This window comes from Mytilus edulis, chromosome 5 (assembly GCF_963676685.1).
Source record: "Mytilus edulis chromosome 5, xbMytEdul2.2, whole genome shotgun sequence".
NCBI lineage: Eukaryota > Metazoa > Mollusca > Bivalvia > Mytilida > Mytilidae > Mytilus > Mytilus edulis.
The window spans coordinates 67,310,014-67,332,057 of NC_092348.1; the positions used below are offsets into that span (position 1 = coordinate 67,310,014).

The window sequence follows — 22,044 nt, forward strand, 5'->3', positions numbered from 1 at the left end:
GAATACCAATTTTTGGACGCATGTACGTACGTACAGACCGACAAGGGTAAAACTTAATGCCCCCTCTGTTACGACGGGGGCATAACAATGAGGCAACTACACAACAGATAATGCCTTCAAATAGAAAAGGAACAGCTATACTGAGGATAGCATGAAACAACCGAAGTACAGCTACTCAAGATGGATACTGTATGTGGTGGTAATGAATTAATAGGGTAAAAGGAGAAATGAAAATTTATATACATGTATCTAATTCTTTAAAAAAAATTAAAATAACACTTTATAAATTTTCTGCTGCCGGTTCTGGCACCTTTCTGGATTTACCTTCATCAGAAACGATAAAATCATGTCAGTACCGAAGCATCGGCTACTGTGTTGGTGATACCCTTCGGGACTTACGGTATCGATCCAATGCTAGTAAATACAAGAGGCTCTCAAGAGCCTGAATCGCTCACCTGAATTTTTTTGGTTTAATCTCATATCAATGATTATTTTGGCTTTTCAATTTATTTAAATGTTCTTTGAATCGTCCTATTTTCTTCAAAAGCAAAAAAAAAATCATTTTCTCCTATGTTCTATTTTAGCCATAGGAGCTATGTTTCTTGACATACAAGGAAATGAAATATAAAATTTATACTAGATACTCTGAAACTCTAAAACTCATTTAGCCTAAGTTTGGCTGAAATTGATACAGCAGTTTCAAAGGAGAAGATTTTTTAAAGTAAGTCAACATGATGAACAAATTGTGAAAAAAGTCTTTAAAGGGCAATAACTCCTTAAGAGGTCAATTGACAATTTTGGTCAAATTGACTTATTTGTAGATCTTACTTTGCTTAACATTTTTGCTTTTAACAGTTTATCTGTATCTATAATAATATTCAAGATAATGACCAAAAACTGCAAAATTTCCTTAAAATTACCAACAAGTGAAACTGCGAGCTACTGCTCACTGATGATACCCCCGCCGCAAGTGGATAATATTAATAGTGTAAAAATATGCAAGTGTTCGGTAAACAGGAAGTTGTCGAGTGATGAATCTGAAAACGCATCACACGGTATAGCTGACTTATATAAATCCTGAAACCAAATTTCAGAAATCCTTGTATTGTAGTTCCTGAGAAAAATGTGACGAAAATTTTTAACTTGGTTATCATGTGTAAAATCATACAAGTGTTCGGTAAACAGGAAGTTGTCGAGTGATGAATCTGAAAACGCATCACACGGTATAGCTGACTTATATAAATCCTGAAACCAAATTTCAGAAATCCTTGTAATGTAGTTCCTGAGAAAAATGTGACGAAAATTTTCAACTTGGCTATCATGTGTAAAATCATACAAGTGTTCGGTAAACAGGAAGTTGTCGAGTGATGAATCTGAAAACGCATCACACGGTATAGCTGACTTATATAAATCCTGAAACCAAATTTCAGAAATCCTTGTATTGTAGTTCCTGAGAAAAATGTGACGAAAATTTTCAACTTGGCTATCATGTGTAAAATCAGACAAGTGTTCGGTAAACAGGAAGTTGTCAAGTGATGAATCTGAAAACGCATCACACGGTATGGCTGACATATATAAATGTTGATACCAAATTACAGAAAGGGTGGATGTGTAGTTCCTGAGAAAAATGTGACGAAAGTTTCATGGGACGGACTGACTGACGGACGGACTGACGGACTGACGGACTGATGGACGGACTGATGGACGGACTGATGGACGGACTGACGGACGGACAGACAGAGGTAAAACAGTATACCCCCCCTTTTTTAAAGCGGGGGTATAATTAAGTGGCAGCAACCCAACAATGGTTTGTTTGATTCATCTGAAAATTTCAGGGCTGATAGATCTTGACCTAATGAACATTTTTATCTCATGTCAGATTTGCTCTAAATGCTTTCGTTTTTGAGATATAAGCCAAAAACTGCATTTGACCCCTATGTTCTATTTTAAGTAACGGCGGCCATGTTTTTTGACGGATCAAAAATCGAAGCACACACTTGGTGCAGGATAATCTAAGGAACAATCATGCTAAGTTTCATCCAAATCCATTCAACAGTTTCAGAGGAGAAGATTTTTTAAAGTTAGCAAATATGATGAACAAATTGTGAAAAATTGTCATTAAAGGACAATAACCCCTTAAGGGGTCAATTGACAATTTTGGTCATATTAACTTATTTGTAGATCTTACTTTGCTGATCATTTTTGCTGTTTACAGTTTATCTTTATCTATAATAATATTCAAGATAATGACCAAAAACTGCAAAATTTCCTTAAAATTACCAATTAAGTGGCAGCAACCCAACAATGGTTTGTTTGATTCATCTGAAAATTTCAGGGCTGATAGATCTTGACCTAATGAACATTTTTACCCCATGTCAGATTTGCTCTAAATGCTTTCGTTTTTGAGATATAAGCCAAAAACTGCATTTGACCCCTATGTTCTATTTTAAGTAACGGCGGCCATGTTTTTTGACGGATCAAAAATCGAAGCGCACACTTTGTGCAGGATACTCTAAGGAACAATCATGCTAAGTTTCATTCAAATCCATTCAGTAGTTTCAGAGGAGAAGATGTTTGAAAAATTGTTAACGACGACGACGACGTCGACGACGACGACGTCGACGACGACGACGGACGCCAAGTGATGAGAAAAGCTCACATGGCCTTTTAGGCCAGGTGAGCTAAAAATGAAACTTTTTCAATTTCGTGCGTCCGTAACATTTTTTGTATTAAACCTTCATCAGGAATGATCAAAATCAAACAAATTAAATGTCAGGAATGTATAAGACATAAACACATAAAGAACAATAAGACAAAAAGGGATACTATTATCTGATATGCATCTAAGGTTAACTTTGCCAGAGGCAAACATTCTAAACTTTTAAAATTTAACAAAACAGAAAATAATGTTCGGTCAATGCATTTATCTAGTATCTGAAAAGAAGACTGAAAATGAGAAAAAAAGGTTTATATTATTATCCTTGTATACCATAAAATTACAGTGACTCTTACCTTGCAGTAAAAAGAAGAGACGTAACATCATTTGTCCAAAGTTAGAATTGTGAACAAATTGCCAGACTAACAATCTATACTTGACGGTTAAACCAATTCAAATAAATCTAACATCTATGATTTCGCTATGAGCGTAACGATCAGAAACGTAACAGCTTTCATGACACAGCCTTTTTAGCGGAAGCGTCTATAGCTTGTTTAAAAATGAGAAATATGAGGCAACTACACAACAGATAATGTCTTCAAATGTAAAAGGAACAGCTACACTGGGGATAGCATAAAACAAGTACAGCTACTCAACACTTAAAACTTGATTGATTCGAGACAGTTTTGAGCTTCACATATTGTGTAAACATCTGTTTATTGTGGACAACTGTATGTGACCATCTTGGTGTCTTTTTGTTATTGTTGTTGACGTTTAATCCGCGTCTACTTTTGTTTATAAGCGTACTATAAAGTAAGAGTGTATGCTTCGCATACCACTTCGCATAAAAATATGCTGAATAAAAAACCTTGCTGGAAATGTCCTTTTGCTGGACAATCTTACATTGCTGATCATATTTTTCTATTACAATTTCTGTCGATCTATAATTGCTTACTAATGAGAAAATAGCCAAAACGTGCAACAAAGGTGCAAATACTGAAATATCTCGGCTACTTTACTGATTAAGATTAACTCCTAATGTTGAAAGCCTTCTACCACAAGGTTTATTAAAAGCAACACATAATCATAAGTTACAAAAATTATGTTGTATCAAGGATCCCTGAAAAGTCATATGAACCATGTCAGTAAACTCATCTCAAATACCAGGATTAAAATAATGTACGCCAGACGCGCGTTTCGTCTATATTAGACTCATTGGTGACACTGGTATAAAAAAAAGTTTAAAAGGCAAAATAAAGAGTAAACGAGCATTGATGACCCTAAATTCCGAAAAGTTTTGCCAAATACAGTTAAGGTAATCTACTCCTGGGGATCGAAAATCCTTAGTATTTCGAAAAATTCAAAGTTTGTTAACAGTTATTTTATAATTATGACCATATCAATAATTCCTGTCAACACAGAAGTGCTGACTACTTGGCTGGTGATACCCTCGTGGAGGAAACCTCAGCAAGCAGTAAATGTTTGATTAGTGCAAGTCCTTCTACTTTCAATTCCAACCAAATTAATTTTAAATGCTCCCTATTTGTTGACTGAAACATGAAGTAACAGAAAATTCGAGAAAATAAAAACAACTGTCCAGTGTGATTTTTTGATTGGGTAAAAGGGTAGTCTTCACATGGCCATTTTGGACAAAAGTTTACGATGAACTTGAAAACATCCAAAATGCCACAAAACTAATCCGCTGACAGTTGTAGTGAATGTTCCCTGAATGTTTTGACTATGAAGGTGGATACTGTATGTGGTGGTAATGAATTAATAGGGTAAAAGGAGAAATGAAAATTTATATACATGTATCTAATTCTTTAAAAAAAAAAAAAAATAACACTTTATAAATTTTCTGCTGCCGGTTCTGGCACCTTTCTCAATTTATCTTCATCAGAAACGATAAAAGCCAAATATGTTGAAAGCTAAGGATGTATAAGAACCAACACATATGAAGACCTATATGACCAAAACAGACCTTAAAATAATAAACAAATCTATCTAGGGTCAACTTTGCCTGTGGGAGTATTCTTAATAATTCATAAATGTATAAATGCACAGTCAATCTTAGAAAGGTATGTTTTAAATCATACAGTACCAAAGTACAGACTACTGAGTTGATCAAACCCTCGAGGACTAATAGTCCACCACAACAGCATTGCTGTAGTGCTCTACAAAAATGTAAACAACACTTGATTAATTTTATGCGTCAGAAGCGCTTTCTGGATTTACCTTCATCAGGAACACTAAAAAGTCTTAAACTTTAACCACAGAGTGAATGTAATGTTAACTGGCAGAAAAACTAAGTCCATTTTACAAAATTAACTTCTGGATACAATCTTGTGATCATAAACAAGCTTCTGTCCAAGTTTGGTAGAAATCCAGGATAGCTTAAAAAAGTGATCAAAATTTCAAAAACTTTAATCACAGAGTGAATATTTGTGGACGCCGCAGCCGCCGGCGACAAAATGAAGGATAGGTATGTCTCGCTTTTGTGACAAAAGTCGATGGCTCGACAAAAAGGACCTAAGATATAAACCAAATCAATACAAGGGTAACTTTGCCTCTAGGAGTTGCAACCTTAGGTTCTTAATAATTTCTAAATCTATAAACTGACAACTTATGAAAGATATTTTATTAATTTAATAGGTGAAGTTTGTCTGTATGTGAAATCTTAGTTTTTATAGGTTCTTATTTCTGATGGTATCAAGACAAGATGCTTCCAAGAGCCTGAATCAACCACCTAATAAAAATATGCCATGTTGATATCTATTTTATCTTAATTGCAATATGTTTGCATGCTGGCAAATTTTATTTAGAGACATTATTAAGATTTGATTGGTTTTAACTATTAACAATTTTATACTTATCTATTTAAGTTTTCAAAATAGTGATGATACTACATGTATATCTTTTTTTCACCAAAAATGGATAAAAATCATCGTTAAGGGGAAATAACTCTTATAACGACTTGTTGGCTTATTTCTAGATCTTTATGTGCTGAACATGTTTGATATTTACTGTTCCTTTTAGGCGAGTGATATGAGAGCCAAATTTACATTTTTAATGCACCTACTTAACACACGGCTAAATTATATATCACTGGAAAGCTAAGAATGTGTACTTTCTGAATATCCCGGTCGTCAAAAGAAATTATGGTGCATTTTTTTTTAAATCAAGGTCAAAGGTCATGGGTGCAATTTCAATTCTCGGATACTTCCAGAGGAAAAATCGAGACAAAACAAATGCAAAAACGAAACAATTTTATAGAAATGCTGTATTACTGTTGGGAAAATATATTTCTATCATAGTATTAATTGATTTTGGTTGATTCTAACGGTTACGCATGTTACGTAACGTTTTCTCTCGGAGTCTTGAAAATCAATTATTAAGTCACACAAGTGTATCTATAGTCGCCCTTGCATTATCTAAATCTTATGATACCTCCATATCATTTGATTACACGTATTTACAAACATATAACTTTAAATTTGATATAAATATTCCGAAATTAAATATTTGAAGCAAGGGTAAAATATAACATATGACGTATTTTTAATTGTTTAGAAAAGTCCCATGTTGAGCTGTACAATAAAATTGAGGAAGCGTATGGTCTCCTGTTAGTTTGAAAGCCTGCCAACTGCTTCAAGATGAGACAATCATAGGGCAAATTTTTTTTATTATTGTAGTGCAATATGTTGAGTCTGGATCATACCGCAATTTCATTTACATCACTAAATCAGATATGATAAGAGTACTAACTAACATTACTAAAATGAGTAAAGTGCTACTAGTATATTTATATCAACAAATTGACAATTTTAATATAAAACATCACAAGGAAAATATGATCACTCATTGTACGTCAAACTGTGTTTGATTTTACTTTAGTCGGCCGCCGTGTATCTTGAGATATCTAATTAATCAAACAACTCTTGACAAAGTAGTTTGTACTTTTTTTAAATTACGCTAGTGATGACGTTCGTCTACTTTGGCACTAAGTATTACTTTTTTATATTTTGTTTCACCGCTTCAAAAGGGAGGACAAGGTATCCTAATATTGAACCTTTTATTTGACTTTCTTATGTTAAAATCCCGTTAGCGTATAACCTAAATGATCGAAACGTCGGACCAATGGGATGTTCGACCATTTAGGTGTCGGAATATTGCGATATCGGAATATTATAGCTTCATTATAACTTGTTAGCTCATCATTCTTATCGGTCAACATATCCATACAAAGACAACTTCCTTGGCATGGGTATATATCAGTACAGCAGAGGTTTTGCTCAAAGCGGACACAAGATCAACTATATACAGATTGAATTAAAAATAAGGAATGGACATTGAGGGATTTGTCGAAGAGACACCAACCCGTTCAAAAAGCAGGCAACGACCGAAGACCACCAAATGGGTCATCAATGCAGCAAGAAACTCCAAAACCCGGAGGCGTTCTTCAGCTGGCCCCTAAACAAAAATGTACTAGTTTGAAATGATAATGGACGTCATACTAAGCTTCGAAATATACTCAAGAAGTTAAAATAAAAAATCATGCAAAACTAAGAAAGGCCAGAGCCTCCTAACTTGGGACAGGCGCAAAATTGCGGCGGGGTTAAACATGTTTTTTGGAATCTCAACCCTCCCCCTATACCTATACCAATGCGTGAACAGATCAAATATTGTAGAACGTTGGATGACATCATACCGGACCGATGTTGTCTTTTAGCCAACCAAAGTCATACGGAGAACTTACTGTTTTTGTTGTTAGGCCGACATTGTCTAGGATAAAATTTGACCTCCAGAAGAAAAATAATGCCATGTAGAATGTATGCCCCATTTTCAATTTTTCTAATCTCCTGATCAGTCAAACTTGTTAATAGTTATCAAAGGTGTGTCCATAAATACGGTGCATTTGTAATGATAAACATAAATGAAAAAGAGTAAAAAAAATATTTATACATAATATACATTCTACTAAAGCCATACATCTAAGAACTTTGTCAATAGGAATAGTGTACGCTTTATTGACTGCCGCAGATGCGCCATCATCCAAAAGACAATACAGAAATATTTTTAAAGCAGGTGGCATAATTTCAATTGAATTGTTCAGTGAAATGTTTTTAGATAACAGATATTCAATTGACTGAATTACAACTTTACCCTATATCTGCTTCTGTAAAATACTAGTAGCTGCATAAAGTGTTTGCAACCAGTTTCGCAGTCACTGCTCAGATCTTTAAAATTGACAGACTATATATCACAGTCATTTTAAACGGGTAATTTTCCGTCATAACGGCATAAGACAACATTATAGAGATACTGTATACAATATTGGATTTACCTTGGTCTTGTTGAGGCTGTATACATATAACTATAAATTAACCATATATTTTTAGTTTTTGTTGAAGCTGATAATATATTGTGTAGTTTTCTCGGCGGCGATCCTCGATCCTCGAGCAGAAATTAAGCCCGGTTAACTGATCAAGTAATCAGTAAAGTTGTTAACCAGAATACTTACTTGTGTACAGGCACGTCATCTTTCATCTGTTTTATGCTCAGAATTAAATAGCTCTTTAATTTCTGATTTCAAATTTTGTAGCAAATATTTAGCGATGCAAGCTCGATGGTATAACGATTTAATAGTAAAATTATCATGAGTTATTTTGTAAATCAGATCATTGTAGAAGATATATGTAGTAACACTCAATACAGCTTGAGTTTGCTCCTCAGAGGATATCTTATGAAGTTGTGTAACTTGCTTATAGGCTTTATACATTTGCAAAATATACAAACAGAAAAATCAGAATGAGTTGTATATACACCGCCCTCGTTAATATATGAGAAGAGACTGGTCGGTAGAATTGGTACATGTAGTACAAAGTCTTTGTACAGACAAAACTTACTTTTGAAATATTTATAGCAACTCTTATGATATTTTGTATTTTCAAATGGAATGTTTTCGTTTTTTTCATATTCATCGACCAGTCTTCATCTTTTCGTTTTCCCACTGCGGCAATACAACCGTATCTTCATTTAAGTGTTTAACTACATAGTTTCTATGTAGTAAATACATGACAAACTATGCATCTGTGTCAATCAATGGATAGTTTTTGCTTTTTAGCATAGGAAGGGTTTGATTGTGAACTGGACTGTGAAAATTTGACACGACTCGGAAGATTTTCTACAATTTTCCGATACGATTCCCTATTTAGAAAGGGATGAATTCTACAGAACTCAAAAACTATGTTTTACTTTGATTTGATCTTAATTTCGGACGATTTTATATCTATTTAAGCTAAACTGAAGTTAAAGATAGAAAAAGAACCGTTTAAATATGATTTATCGTACTCTAATAGCACTATTAAGTACACGGAAATCGACTAATATATTCAATAAAAAAACGAAATCGAAATAGATAAGGGATTCCGGAAACTATAATGATTTTACCCAACATCATAAAATTACAGAAATTCGTGATTTTAAGAAATGTTGAGATAAAGTCTTGATCTTGAATGAAAAAACGATAACTGATGAGTAATTTGGTGTGTTCTAAAACGGATAGAGTGCAAAAGCATTTAATAAAAAATTATTTGTAGATCCGAAAAGGTCAGGATTATGAAAATTTTCGTACAAAATGTCAAATATTTAGAAGGAATGCAAAAGCATGCGGACTTACAGTTGTAAATATTGTTTTTCATTATTTTAAGAATCTAATTCACTTAATTATTCTGTCTAAATGAAGAGATACTACTAATTTCTTTTGCTTCAAAAATATGTCGTAATTTTATAATTTTCAACTAATTTCTGAAATAAACGTCAATTTTACAAAAACTGCACCGTACGATTTTGTGACGACCGGGCAAAAATCAAAGTTAAATCATTATTCTTTCATTTAAAAAAGAAATTAGCCGTGTGTTAGGTGGGTGCATTAAAGTCCTTAACTAGACGTCTTTTTCAAATATTACACTCGCCTATTTCTATCAGTTAAAGTTTCTGCAAAATAAAAACACAAAAAATGGGTAGAATTCATCTTTCAAGGGCAATCACACTTCTAAAGGTTCAATTGACAATTTCAACAATTTTGACTTGTTTGTAGATCTTATTTTGCTGCAAAATTTTGCTTTAAACATTTCCTCTCTTTCAATTATGAATTCTGCAAATAAGGTCATCTTTCGAGGGTAATAACTCAAATAGTAAACACTATTGAAAAACAAGAGTGCACACGATGAAATGTCTCGCCTTCTATACTATTCATTGATATTATGTTGATAGTCCTAAGTATAAAGCTAAGCTTTATTACAACTGTCACATAAACTTAACATTAACCAAGATAACTCAACAAAGACCAATGAACCTTGAAAATGAGGTCAAGGTCAGATGAACCATGCCAGGCAGACATGTACAGCTAACAATGCTTCTATACAACATATATAGTTGACCCATTACTTATAGTTTAAGAAAAATAGACCAAAACACAAAAACTGAACACTGTGCAATGAACTGTGAAAATGAGGTCACGGTCAAATAAAACCTTCGCGACTGACATAAAGATCATAAAATATTTCCATACACCAAATATAGTTGACCTATGGCATATAGTATTAGGTAAAAAGACCAAAACTCACAAACTTAACTTTGACCACTGAACCATGAAAATGAGGTCAAGGTCACATGACATCTGCCCGCTAGACATGTACACCTTACAATCATTCCATACAACAAATATAGTAGACCTATTGCATATAGTATGAGAAAAACACACCAAAACACAAAAATTTAACTATAACCACTGAACCATGAAAATGAGGTCAAGGTCAGATGACACCTGCCAGTTGGACATGTACACCTTACAGTCCTTCCATACACTGAATATACTAGCCCTATTTCTTATAGTATCTGAGATATGGACTTGACCACCAAAACTTAACCTTGTTCACTGATCCATGAAATGAGGTCGAGGTCAAGTGAAAACTGTCTGACAGACATGAGGACCTTTCAAGGTACGCACATATCAAATATAGTTATCCTATTACTTATAATAAGAGAGAATTCAACATTACAAAAAATTTGAACTTTTTTTTTAAGTAGTCACTGAACCATGAAAATGAGGTCAAGGTTATTGGACATATGACTGACAGAAACTTCATAACATGAAGCATCTATATACAAAGTATGAAGCATCCAGGTCTTCCACCTTCTAAAATATAAAGCTTTTAAGAAGTGAGCTAACACCGCCGCCGCCGTAGCCGCCGCCGGATCACTATCCCTATGTCGAGCTTTCTGCAACAAAAGTTGCAGGCTCGACAAAAATGATCTACCATATATAGATATAAGAAGATGTTGTATGAGTGCCAATGAGACAACTCTCCATCCAAGTCACAATTTGTAAAAGTAAACCATTATAGGTCAAAGTAATGCCTTCAACACAGAGCCTTGGCTCACACTTAACAACCAGCTATAAAGAGTCCAAAAAATGACTAGTGTAAAACCATTCAAAGAGGAAAACCAATGGTCTAATCTATATAAAAACAAGAAAGACTCATGAATCACATCAACAAAAGACAACACTGAACATCTGGTTCAGGACAGGTGCAAACAAATGCAGCGGGTTTAAACGTTTTACCCCGGATATTTAAGAAATCCATTTATATTTTTATTCAGAAGAGAACCACATGAGAATGAAGACTGGTTACTTGTGTAAAGGTTAGACCTGACAAAAAACCAACAAATCCAAATATATACAAAGGAGAAATAACAAGTGAAACTGCGAGAAACTGCTCACTGATGATACCCCCCCCGCAAGTGGATAATATTAATAGTGTAAAAATATGCAAGTGTTCGGTAAACAGGAAGTTGTCGAGTGATGAATCTGAAAACGCATCACACGGTATAGCTGACTTATATAAATCCTGAAACCAAATTTCAGAAATCCTTGTATTGTAGTTCCTGAGAAAAATGTGACGAAAATTTTCAACTTGCAGGGCCGTAACTACCTATGAGGCAGGGGAGGCCCTGAATTTTCTACACCAAAACTTTTTTTTTAAGTAATAATGTGCAATATTGACAATATCGGTATGTACACCAAGAACTTGAATTTATTTTATAAACAACACAAGTTTACAGTTTTAACAGTGTTATCATGATACGTGATATGCGTCATTTTCCGAATTTGTGATCGAAAGTGAACCGTTTCAGAACACATATTTTTGAATAAAACTTAACTATTCACATTTATTTAGGGGCTCAATTGAGCAGAGGGAGTTCCCTTTAAATTGTGAATCTTTTATGATATCGGAAATTCGTTACCGACTGAATCAGCTGTTTTAACCGCTTCTCCCGATCGTACGAGAACATTATGGTCCATGCCTTAGCAGCTAAACTGACACCCCCATTCGTTGTAGCAGGGAATTTCTATACTAAGTATATACTAGACTGTATTTAAAGTCCCTGTTTTAGTTATATACATGTCTGTTGAGCTTTCAACAATATTGAAATTCATGGTCCTCGATAAAAAATTATCTTGCGTTCCATGATCTTAGTTGCTTTATATGGGTTTTTTTAACTTACCAGTTTGATTTCTAAAACAAAATATCTTGAAATAGTTATACAGGTAATAATTGTTTGCATAAAAATTGCTTCCATTTTACTGATGTTTCTTAAAGTAAGGAAATCGAAGAAAAACAGGTAATTTTTAGCCATATAAAGAAAAAAATTCGTGGTCACAATGTATTTAATGTTAATAATTATAGGCCAAATTACAACATTCAAGACGGAGCCTTGGCTCAACCCGAACAGCAATCTCAGCTTGTTTTTGCATAAAAATTGTTTCCAGGTTCAAGCAATACTGATGTCTCTTAGAGTAAGGAAATCGAAAGAAAACGGGTCATTTCTAGCTATTTTACTGGGAGAAAAAAAAAATCGGCGGCCCCCAAACCCCTGCCTCCCCTGAATTAGAACCCTAGTTACGGCCCTGACTTGGCTATCATGTGTAAAATCATACAAGTGCTCGGTAAACAGGAAGTTGTCGAGTGATCAATCTGAAAACGCATCACACGGTATAGCTGACTTAGATAAACCTTGAAACCAAATTTCAGAAATCCTTGTATTGTAGTTCCTGAGAAAAATGCGATGAAAAATATTCATGGGACGGACGGACTGACTGACGGACTGACGGAAGGACAGACAGAGGTAAAACAGTATACCCCCCCTTTTTTAAAGCGGGGGTATAAAAATCTAATGAAAAGTTATAATGAAGCAATTGCATACATCAGGGAAAAACATGATATACAACAGGTGTTTATTTTTTTTACAACTCAAGATTATTTAGTCTCATGATATTATCAATCAAAATACTTCGTTCATCAGAATAAATCAAATCAAAAGGCTGAGAATAATAAATTACTGCCTTGTCATCTTCATCCAACTCTTCATTATTTTCCAGCTTTTTTAAATGTTCCTTTTTCATCTCTAATACTGTAAATAACACCTGCAATATAAGGAAATAAGACAAAGTTTGAGAAATCGAACAGTAACTTTTCACTTTAATTCAAAACTACGAAAATTAATTCCATGTAACCATCTTTAAATAAACAGTTATGGTTATACGAATATGAGGCATTTGACCTCATGGAACACATAACAAAGACACTCAGTTCACAAAAAAATTATAATTTGACATATCAAATTTTCACACAATAAAGTTATATAAACAGAAACAGGTCATGATTAAAGTTTGTTCTAATGTTGTGCTATAACACCACTGTCCCAGGTAAGGGGAGGGTTGAGCACTCACAAACATGTTTAACTCTGCCACATTCTTTATGTGCCTGTTCCAAGTCAGGAGCCTGACATTTTTCATGTCGGGGCCTTTTATAGTGGACTCTACAGAATAGGTTTTTTCTCATTGGCCTTACAGTTGCCAATAATTGCTTACATCCACTTCATTTGAACTTTCACTAAATTGGTGGATAGTTGTATCATTGGCAATCATACCTAATCTCCTTATTTTTATATTACATGGAAAAATATCTTTGTGGTCAACAAGCTTGTTCTGTGTATTAATTTGCTATTTTTCTTGATGATTCAATGCAAGCCATTTACATTCATTTTTAATGTTTTTATCATATTTGTGTTATACAGTAGACGGTGTTGGAGTTATCAACCATAGTTCTTTAAAAGGTTTGCAAATGGTTTTTTTCGCAAAAGCTTAGTAATTAAACATTTTTACCCTATTAGATATCCCTTTTTGATTATGGTTTTCAAGATAATTTCAGTGATGTCAGCCATATTGGTTGATAGGCAGGAATACCAAATAACAGTTCAGAAGCAACACATGTTATAAAAGATTATAACCAAGGTTTCAATAGGCCAGGTAATTTCATAGATTTTTTATTATTTTTTTTAAACAGAACATGACAGATGGACAGATAATGCACTATTATAATTACTTAAAGCACAAATCGAACTTATGGTATATACAGGTAGTCATAAAAATATATTCCTTTGTTGTACTTACTTTTGGAAAAACTGTAAACAAACCAATTTTCATGAGCGATTAATTTTTCACAACTTTCACAAGTTAGGAAAATACATGAAAATAAATCTTCACTTATATGTAAAACTTGGATCTTTCCTTATTGAACTACATCTAGTAAATTTGAAAATCACAAAAAATTATATCGCCATGAGGCTGGCTAGAATAGGATAAATGCAAAATATGCAAAAATAGGTTAAAAATACCTCCTACCTTTGTTCCATCAATTATCATTCCAGACATTGTTAATATTGGACAATTCTTGTAATCTTTATGACATTTATGAAGTTCAAGTAGCAATTGTCCTGCATGTTGTCCTAGAGATGTACTGTTCATCAAATATTCTTCAATTGGAGGCTTCCTATATGAATCCTCAGATGATGCTAAGGAGCTGATTGATGAGGATAGATCAGTACTCTTTAACCTTTCTGTCAGAGGATCTAATAATTCTGATTCTCCAAACTGTTTTTCAACACTTTTCTTAACCTACAAAGAAAATTAATTCATGTATGTACATATGTATATTGGAAAGATTCTTCTGATTATGATAATAAAAAAAAATGATTCTTTTTTACATACAAAAAAAATAATGTGTCAAGTTTCATGGAAAACATTTGTTTTTAATTATCATGATTATCAGATAGAGATCAAAGATAGAGCAATTTATACCTTACCTTGGGACCATATATTTTGTTATATCTTCTTTCATGAAATTGCAAATTTATTAAAGTGTTTCTTCTTCTAAAAATCCACCAGACCAGACATTTTAAATATTGAAAAGTCTAATTTATTTTTCTTCAGCTGAAGAAAAATTTGGGAATAGTTTGACATTGCTTTAGAACAAATATAATATGTAGACCACAACTATGATGAAAATTAGAAATTTGGTGTTTTTGTTATTTTACTTTTTATTTACAGATATATGGGCCTGATTCCATTATGAATTGCAACAGTTTTATCCCCAAGCATTTTTTAGGCCTTAGCTGTGAATAAAATTGTCAAATCAATATGGCAATACAGTATGGTCAAATGAACATAATGACATACAATCATACTGTGTATGAAAGCTTTTTGGGGAAATTATCATAGAGGAGCTAATGTTAGACAGAGATGAAAAGATGGATAAACAGACAGAACAAACAAGTAACAGAACATATGGATAGAGAAATGAAACAAAGAGACAACTGAACCTATAAATAAAACGACAATAACTATTTCTTTAAAAAAAAGTTCATAATTTTTTTTGTTTAAGGAATGAATTATAAAAAAAAATTTGCAAATCTGAACAAGATCTTGGTTTTGACAGGCATACAGACTAATTCAATGAACCATACATTCAATTTCATAAAACCTAGTAAGGTTAGAATAAACAAAATAAAAGCAATTCCTGTTATTTTCTTCTTCAGCTAAAGAAAAATTTGGGGACAATTAAACATTGCTCTAGAATAAATATTATATGTACTGTAGAAAACAATAATGATGACAAATCTTTCACTGACAAGTCATATAAAAGTATGCTGTAAAAAAAATACCTCAACAACAGATACTGGAATCTTTGACCTTGCTGTTGCAGTTTTGGTAGTTTTGATTCCATAGCTGTAAAGACGAATGTCTGGGAGTGAAGTGACCTCTGTCAGTCCTTTGAAATTCTTCCAAATCGTACAGCCCCTTTTATCTAAAGATATCCTAAAACGAGATACATTTGTAAAAATATGAATTATCAATATAAAAGTTTTTGCTCTGTAAACACAGGTATTTATGGTATAATTTATAAATTATGATACTACATGTGTATCTAAGAACTAGGAGAATATATCACTCAAGTTAGTGTTACTTTTTTTATATATAAATTCACATATAAATATTGATTAAATTAATTAAATATATGGCCATTGAAAGGAAAGAAAGTGGACATTTTATGGTAACTAAGGTCATCAACCATACATCACGAACGGATAAAAATTGTATCACTCTCCCTAATGGTCAAATTCATTTTTTAGTGGCAGATGGTAAAATGTTTAACCATATTTTGTATGTAAATCCTTTCTTTAAAGTATAACTTTTACCATTTGATGTTGATGTCTTTTGAAAATGTTTGTTGTTCTGTTGCTGCCTCATTGATATAAACCTATATTTATTCATATGTTTGAAATAAATTGTTACAGGCCAATTTCCAGCACAGACAAACTTTTTTTGTTTTTACTCTCCTGAGAGAGGAAAATAGGGTAGGTAGCACTGTTTGTTATACGTTGGTATTAATAATCTTTTTTTGAAATATAAGGGGGAATTGTCTGGACTTTAATGGAGCTTTAATTAATTAAAAACTGTCTATACCTTTAATGATGATTAACCAAAAATGTTCTTAAGATGTGTAAGAATAGGCATACAAATTTGTGGAACATATAGCTAGAGAGGCTGGAAACAGAATTTCATTGTTGTTGGCCTTATCAGAGTTTGCAAAGGACACAAAAAGAGTAGTAAATTTTTAGGTTTAATTGTGTCAATAGCCTGAATCAGTTTATCACAGATTTAATTTTGATATTTTCAACCAATCTTGGTCTTGGAATTTAGTGGTGCATGCAAAAAAAGTACTTAATACAGGGTCAAGATAAATTTTATACTACATTTTTTGTAAAAACTACAAAAACAACAAAAAGATAATTGCTTCTTAATACAAATCTAGGAATTAAATATTGTAACAAACAATTAGCATATCATATAACTTTATGCAATTTTGCAGTTTCAGAAGAGTTACATGTAATAATGGCTAAAAAAAATATCTAAATTCCATTATATGGATGTCTGTTTACCAGTGTTGCTAAAATGATAGTAAGACTTACTCAGAATGCATACAACACATTTCAGCAAAGGAACAAAATAATCTTGTAGAGCAACCTTCCTCAGCTTCATCTGAGTTTCGTATATCCTCTCCAAATCTGCTCAGTTCTAATAAAAATTTCATCACAGCTCTCTTCAAAGATCTATAAAATATCACAATCAAACAGCAATAGTGACTGTAGCTAACAAAATAACACTGCAGGTTTCCATTATGTATACATGTTTTAAGTCGAAATTTTGTTGAAACTGAAGAAAAACTGTTCAGTCAAATAATTATTTTAATTTAAACCTATTTAAAGAATTATCCAAAAATATTTCCATGTGTTTTTAAAGTAATTTGTAAATAACCACACTGAAGGTATAATTTATTTTTATTATCATCATAATAATGCATCGTGTTACAGTTCTCCAAAACTTAACTGCCTTCTCCTGAATAAAAAAGGAAAAAATAATTCTAAGAAAATTCACTTTCCCCCTATAGTTCATCCAAAAATATTTCCATGTGTTTTAAAGTCATTTGTAAATATTAGGGATGTCAACTCCGTGAAGATTTACTAATCGAGTACTCATTGGATTTACCGACCGATACTGGAGTACTTGCTCGGTAAAACATTTACAAAATGGAAACACAAAATAATACCCATTGTATGTACTGTGGGTCGTTGTCTTATGAACGTAAAACTCTCTTTATTATTACCTAGGACTAGATAATAGTCCAAGGAATTTTTTACCATAATTAAAAGCTCATTTACTACATGTACTAATTATGTAATCTGGCAATGATCTAATCATGTAATTAATCAAGATCTGTAGAAAAATTATTACTCAAACAACATAAACCATAAAAAAAAAACACCCATTAAGATGCCTTCAATCATTTTCTGAGGGGCGACACAGGGTGCAACGAATTTGTTCTTATTCAAAAATATTATCTTGTCAACTTTTTCTGGGACGAGGCAATTTTTCAACTTTGTTAGGTAACTTAAACAGTCCTGCTGATAAAAATATATGCTCTGACGGTACAGAGGCAGGGGAATACTAATATTAGTTAAAAGTCAGGGAAAGCCTTGGAAAAGTGCTCTTGTTCATACATCCAAGGGGTTCAAGTTAACATTTGGTACAGGAAGGTCCAGGAGGACCTTTGGCACTCCAAACCGAAAGGTCCTCAACGTAAATTCCAGGTCCTACTTTTACTTGAAATACTTCATAAATCAGTAAGATACAAATTCATGTGCTTTTGGCATTAGGTTAGCTTGTTTCATTGTCAGTGTCACTGTTGTTACTTGTATAACATGTTTAATAATAATGTAATTGTCTTGCATATTATAAATTCAAATAATCTTTTTTTTTTTTGGTATTAGGGAGGGTGTCACTGTGGGTGGGTGTGTTGTCTCAACAATTGGTAATTAATTACTTATTATACCATTATCTCAGGGCTCACACTACTTCAGAATCCTAGGGAGAAGTAACCTTTCTCGTTCTGAAACTGATAGGGAGAAGTGGTGATATTTGGAAGAGAGGTGCATGCTCACTCAAAGCGCTATGTACAATGTTTGGTTTTTACTATCATATAAAGGGCTATATGTATCTATTTTTATATTGTTCAATTCATACCCGAGTATACAATTAAAGTAACAGTTCAAATTCAAACTGTTTAGTGATTAAGTGTATCATATCAAGTTACACTATTATATTAGTTCCTCTGTGAACATGGTGAAATTAAAGTAAGAAACTTCCAGATTTTTTTAATACTGGCCCATCAAAATTAAGAAGAAATTACCTCTTTGAATTGTAGTACATGTAATATTTTTACACTATAAAAATATCAACATGTAATATCAACATCTATTAATGATGGAAGAAAATTACTGTCACATAATTGTGATTAATTTGATTTATCATATGTTTAGTAGTAAATACAGTAGTTTTGCATATGTGATAAATAGCCTGCTGTTTAATCCATATCGCGCAACTTTGATGCGCAGCCTTTATCGCATACCCTTTATCACACCCTACCCTTTATCGCATACCCTTTATCACACCCCTACCCTTTATCACACCCCTACTTTTTTTTTTTTTTTTTTTTTACATAAAGTCAGTTTTGGTTTTTTTTTTGCTTAAGAAAAATTTTCCTCAAAATAGGTAAATTTTTTGAATGACGTCATTGTTTGGTATGTGACGTCACGAACGTCAAGTTTTCATAATTTTTGGCACACTAAATGCAACTATGAAAAATACAAAACACACAAATTAATACAATAATAAACAAAATATTTTTAAAACAACAGCACGCAAATTGTAAGGTAACCCAGGTGCTTCGGATAAGTAATTGAGCAGTTCTTTTAAGGCCTTTGAAACAAGACAAAAGTAGAACTGAAGGTAACCCAGTGTTATGGATCAGAAAACAGTTCATATAATATAATACTCTTCTGTTGAAAAATATGATAAAGTGTATAATACATGGCAAAATCCGTATCACATGCCGTATCACCCTCGACCAATATCATCCCTCGGGCCTAAAGGCCCTTGGGCTGATATTGATGTCTCGGGATGATACGACATATGATACGGATTTTGCCATGTATTATTCTCTATGTATTTTGTCACCTGCCTGGAATTATGATTTTTTATTGTATTTGATCTGCAAATCCGGAATTACCCTTATCCGCCACCGGAATTTGATCCGGTATTGTAATTGTCTTCATTTTCGGTTATGGCATCCATTGTTTTTCAATGTTGTTGTCACTCAGATACGATTAAAGCTAGCGGTTGAACAAACATGATCATCGCTGTCCTGAATAATAAAGATGAAATAAAAAGTTTTTATTTCTTTCAAATGGAAGATTCATCGGGCGTAGGTGTGATAGTCTGTTATTTTATGTATTTTTCATATATGAAGCCTCAAGAAACCGGCTTTTACATAGCTGCATAGGTAGTAACCAAAATGAAAGTCCGATTAATTTGCAATAGCGGAAGGTCGCGGACCTCGGACCACCGCTAATTTGAACCCTGTATCCAACTTCTGTTTGGAAGAATTTTAAATGACAGTTAACGCAAACACTCGAATGGTATTTTAAATTTTATTAATTTTGATTAACATGATTAATATTTAATTTCCTGGGCTCTCAATAAAAATATTTTTTATCTAGCTTAAGAAATTAACAACTTTCTTACATGAAACTGATTAGTCGAGTTTCATTTTGGTAATTGATATTTGGTACTATCGAGCAATACTCGAGTACTCGAGTGCTCGTTGACAACCCTAATAAATATACACACTGTACGATTTATTTTTATCATTATCATAATGCATCTTGTAAAGATTCTCACAAAAAATTAACTAACTTCTCCTGAGTAAAAATGAAAAAATAATTATAAGAAAATTCACTTTCCCCCTATAATTTTTTACCCAGTCCGGCGTCCGGTCTGGGTCCAGGTATCATACCTGTCACAGACGTTCCCGTAAAAATATAACATAATAAGGAAATATCTGATGCAATAATACAAAAGTGATTGCTGTATAATTTCAAAAGTTTAAGTGTAACAAGATCTCAGATAGCAATATTAAGGTGGTACCTAACACTACAGCGAGATAACTCTGTAAAATCAGCTAAACGTTTTAATTATGTTGTGTTGGAAAGGGGATATTCTCAATGATCATAATAAGTGTTTGTCAAACTGCTATATAACCATGATAACCAGTGTAATTTTTCTGATAAAACGGTTTGTTCAAATTTTTGAAATTTTTATATTTTTGTCAAAGGGTCAAAGTTAATACTTTGTCAAAATTTTATGAAAATTGAACGAGCCAAATTAATTTTAGTTAAGGTATTGGGTACCACCTTAAACAGTTTTAAAAAGGTCTATACTCACGACTCAGTAGGTTCTCTGCCTTCATCAAATTTTTCATAAATTTCATCTAGGACAGCTAAAAAATTTTGTGGACGGAATTTCAGTTTGTACGTAGTTGCAATATCGCCGTCTATTTTTGCAAGATAACGCTTAACTTCTGCACAATATGATTTCTGTTCCTCTGTTAATTCCCCAAATTTTTGGATCTTTTCTAATACTTCTGAAACTGTTTCCAGATATTCATCATTATAACATATGTGCAAATGGTTTTCAATAGTACATCTGTCCCAATGTGAAACAGTGTCACTCAACATTGTAAATCTGTAAGCAGTTTGTTTTTCATAATAAATAAAATCAAAATGTTCGCGTGTCTGGTACCCTAGAAATCTCGTGAAGAACAGAACCAGTCGGTCTCACTAATTAGCGACAAAAAACGTCAAGAAGCGACAAGAGACTATTTAGCGACAAGAAATCATTTGTCTTTTTATTAAAATTACTTTAACTTTTACTTAAAATAAATAATAAAAGAAAATGGAAAAGAAAATTTTAGCGACATACAGTTAATATTGGTAGAAAAAAAAATTAAAACATAGATCAAGGATTTGTCGCGTTTAGTGACATCCTTGCATCCTTGCAAAGATATAATTGCTACATTTATTTTTATCGACTCTCTTTGAACAATTATAAGAAACTTGCAAAATGCATTATTTGTGCATCATTGTTCAGAAAATACAGAAACAAATTGTGAAATACATTAAAATGAACTGAAATCAAAAACAAGAAGAAAACATAATTAAAATGTGATTATTTTTTCATCATTTTATTTTGTGTATTGCCTCATTTTACGATATTTATCATGTTTATGCATATTGATTGAAGATTAAAGGAAATTAATTGACAATCTTGAGTTTTCAACAGGTGTTCACTATTTACAATAATTGTATATATAGTCTTACGCGTGTACAAAGTTGAAGGTGTCAATTGGATGTTATTGTAGCAATAAAAAAGGGACACGCGCCGGTGTGGTCACGTTTCTCCAACATTTGGTAATTAGACTAAAACAGCACTAGGGATTATGCAATACAATACAATAATAATTTATTAACGTCTCACCATCAATAATACAGTATACACATTTCACATTATAAAAGTAAACCTTTTT

The 22,044-nt window shown here is 32.8% G+C and overlaps 1 protein-coding gene across 1 annotated transcript; it reads right to left on the bottom strand.

The window, feature by feature from the left end:
* Positions 1-12,942: 12,942 nt before the first annotated feature.
* On the bottom strand, positions 12,943-21,281 carry LOC139524327 (uncharacterized). Its single transcript, XM_071319082.1, has 5 exons — positions 20,904-21,281; positions 17,033-17,173; positions 15,725-15,878; positions 14,406-14,678; positions 12,943-13,145 (listed from the first exon to the last, which is right to left on the bottom strand). Exons 1-5 carry the CDS (start codon positions 21,194-21,196, stop codon positions 12,966-12,968), a joined length of 1,041 nt encoding a protein of 346 aa, XP_071175183.1. The 5' UTR covers positions 21,197-21,281; the 3' UTR covers positions 12,943-12,965.
* Between the last annotated feature and the right edge of the window lie 763 nt (positions 21,282-22,044).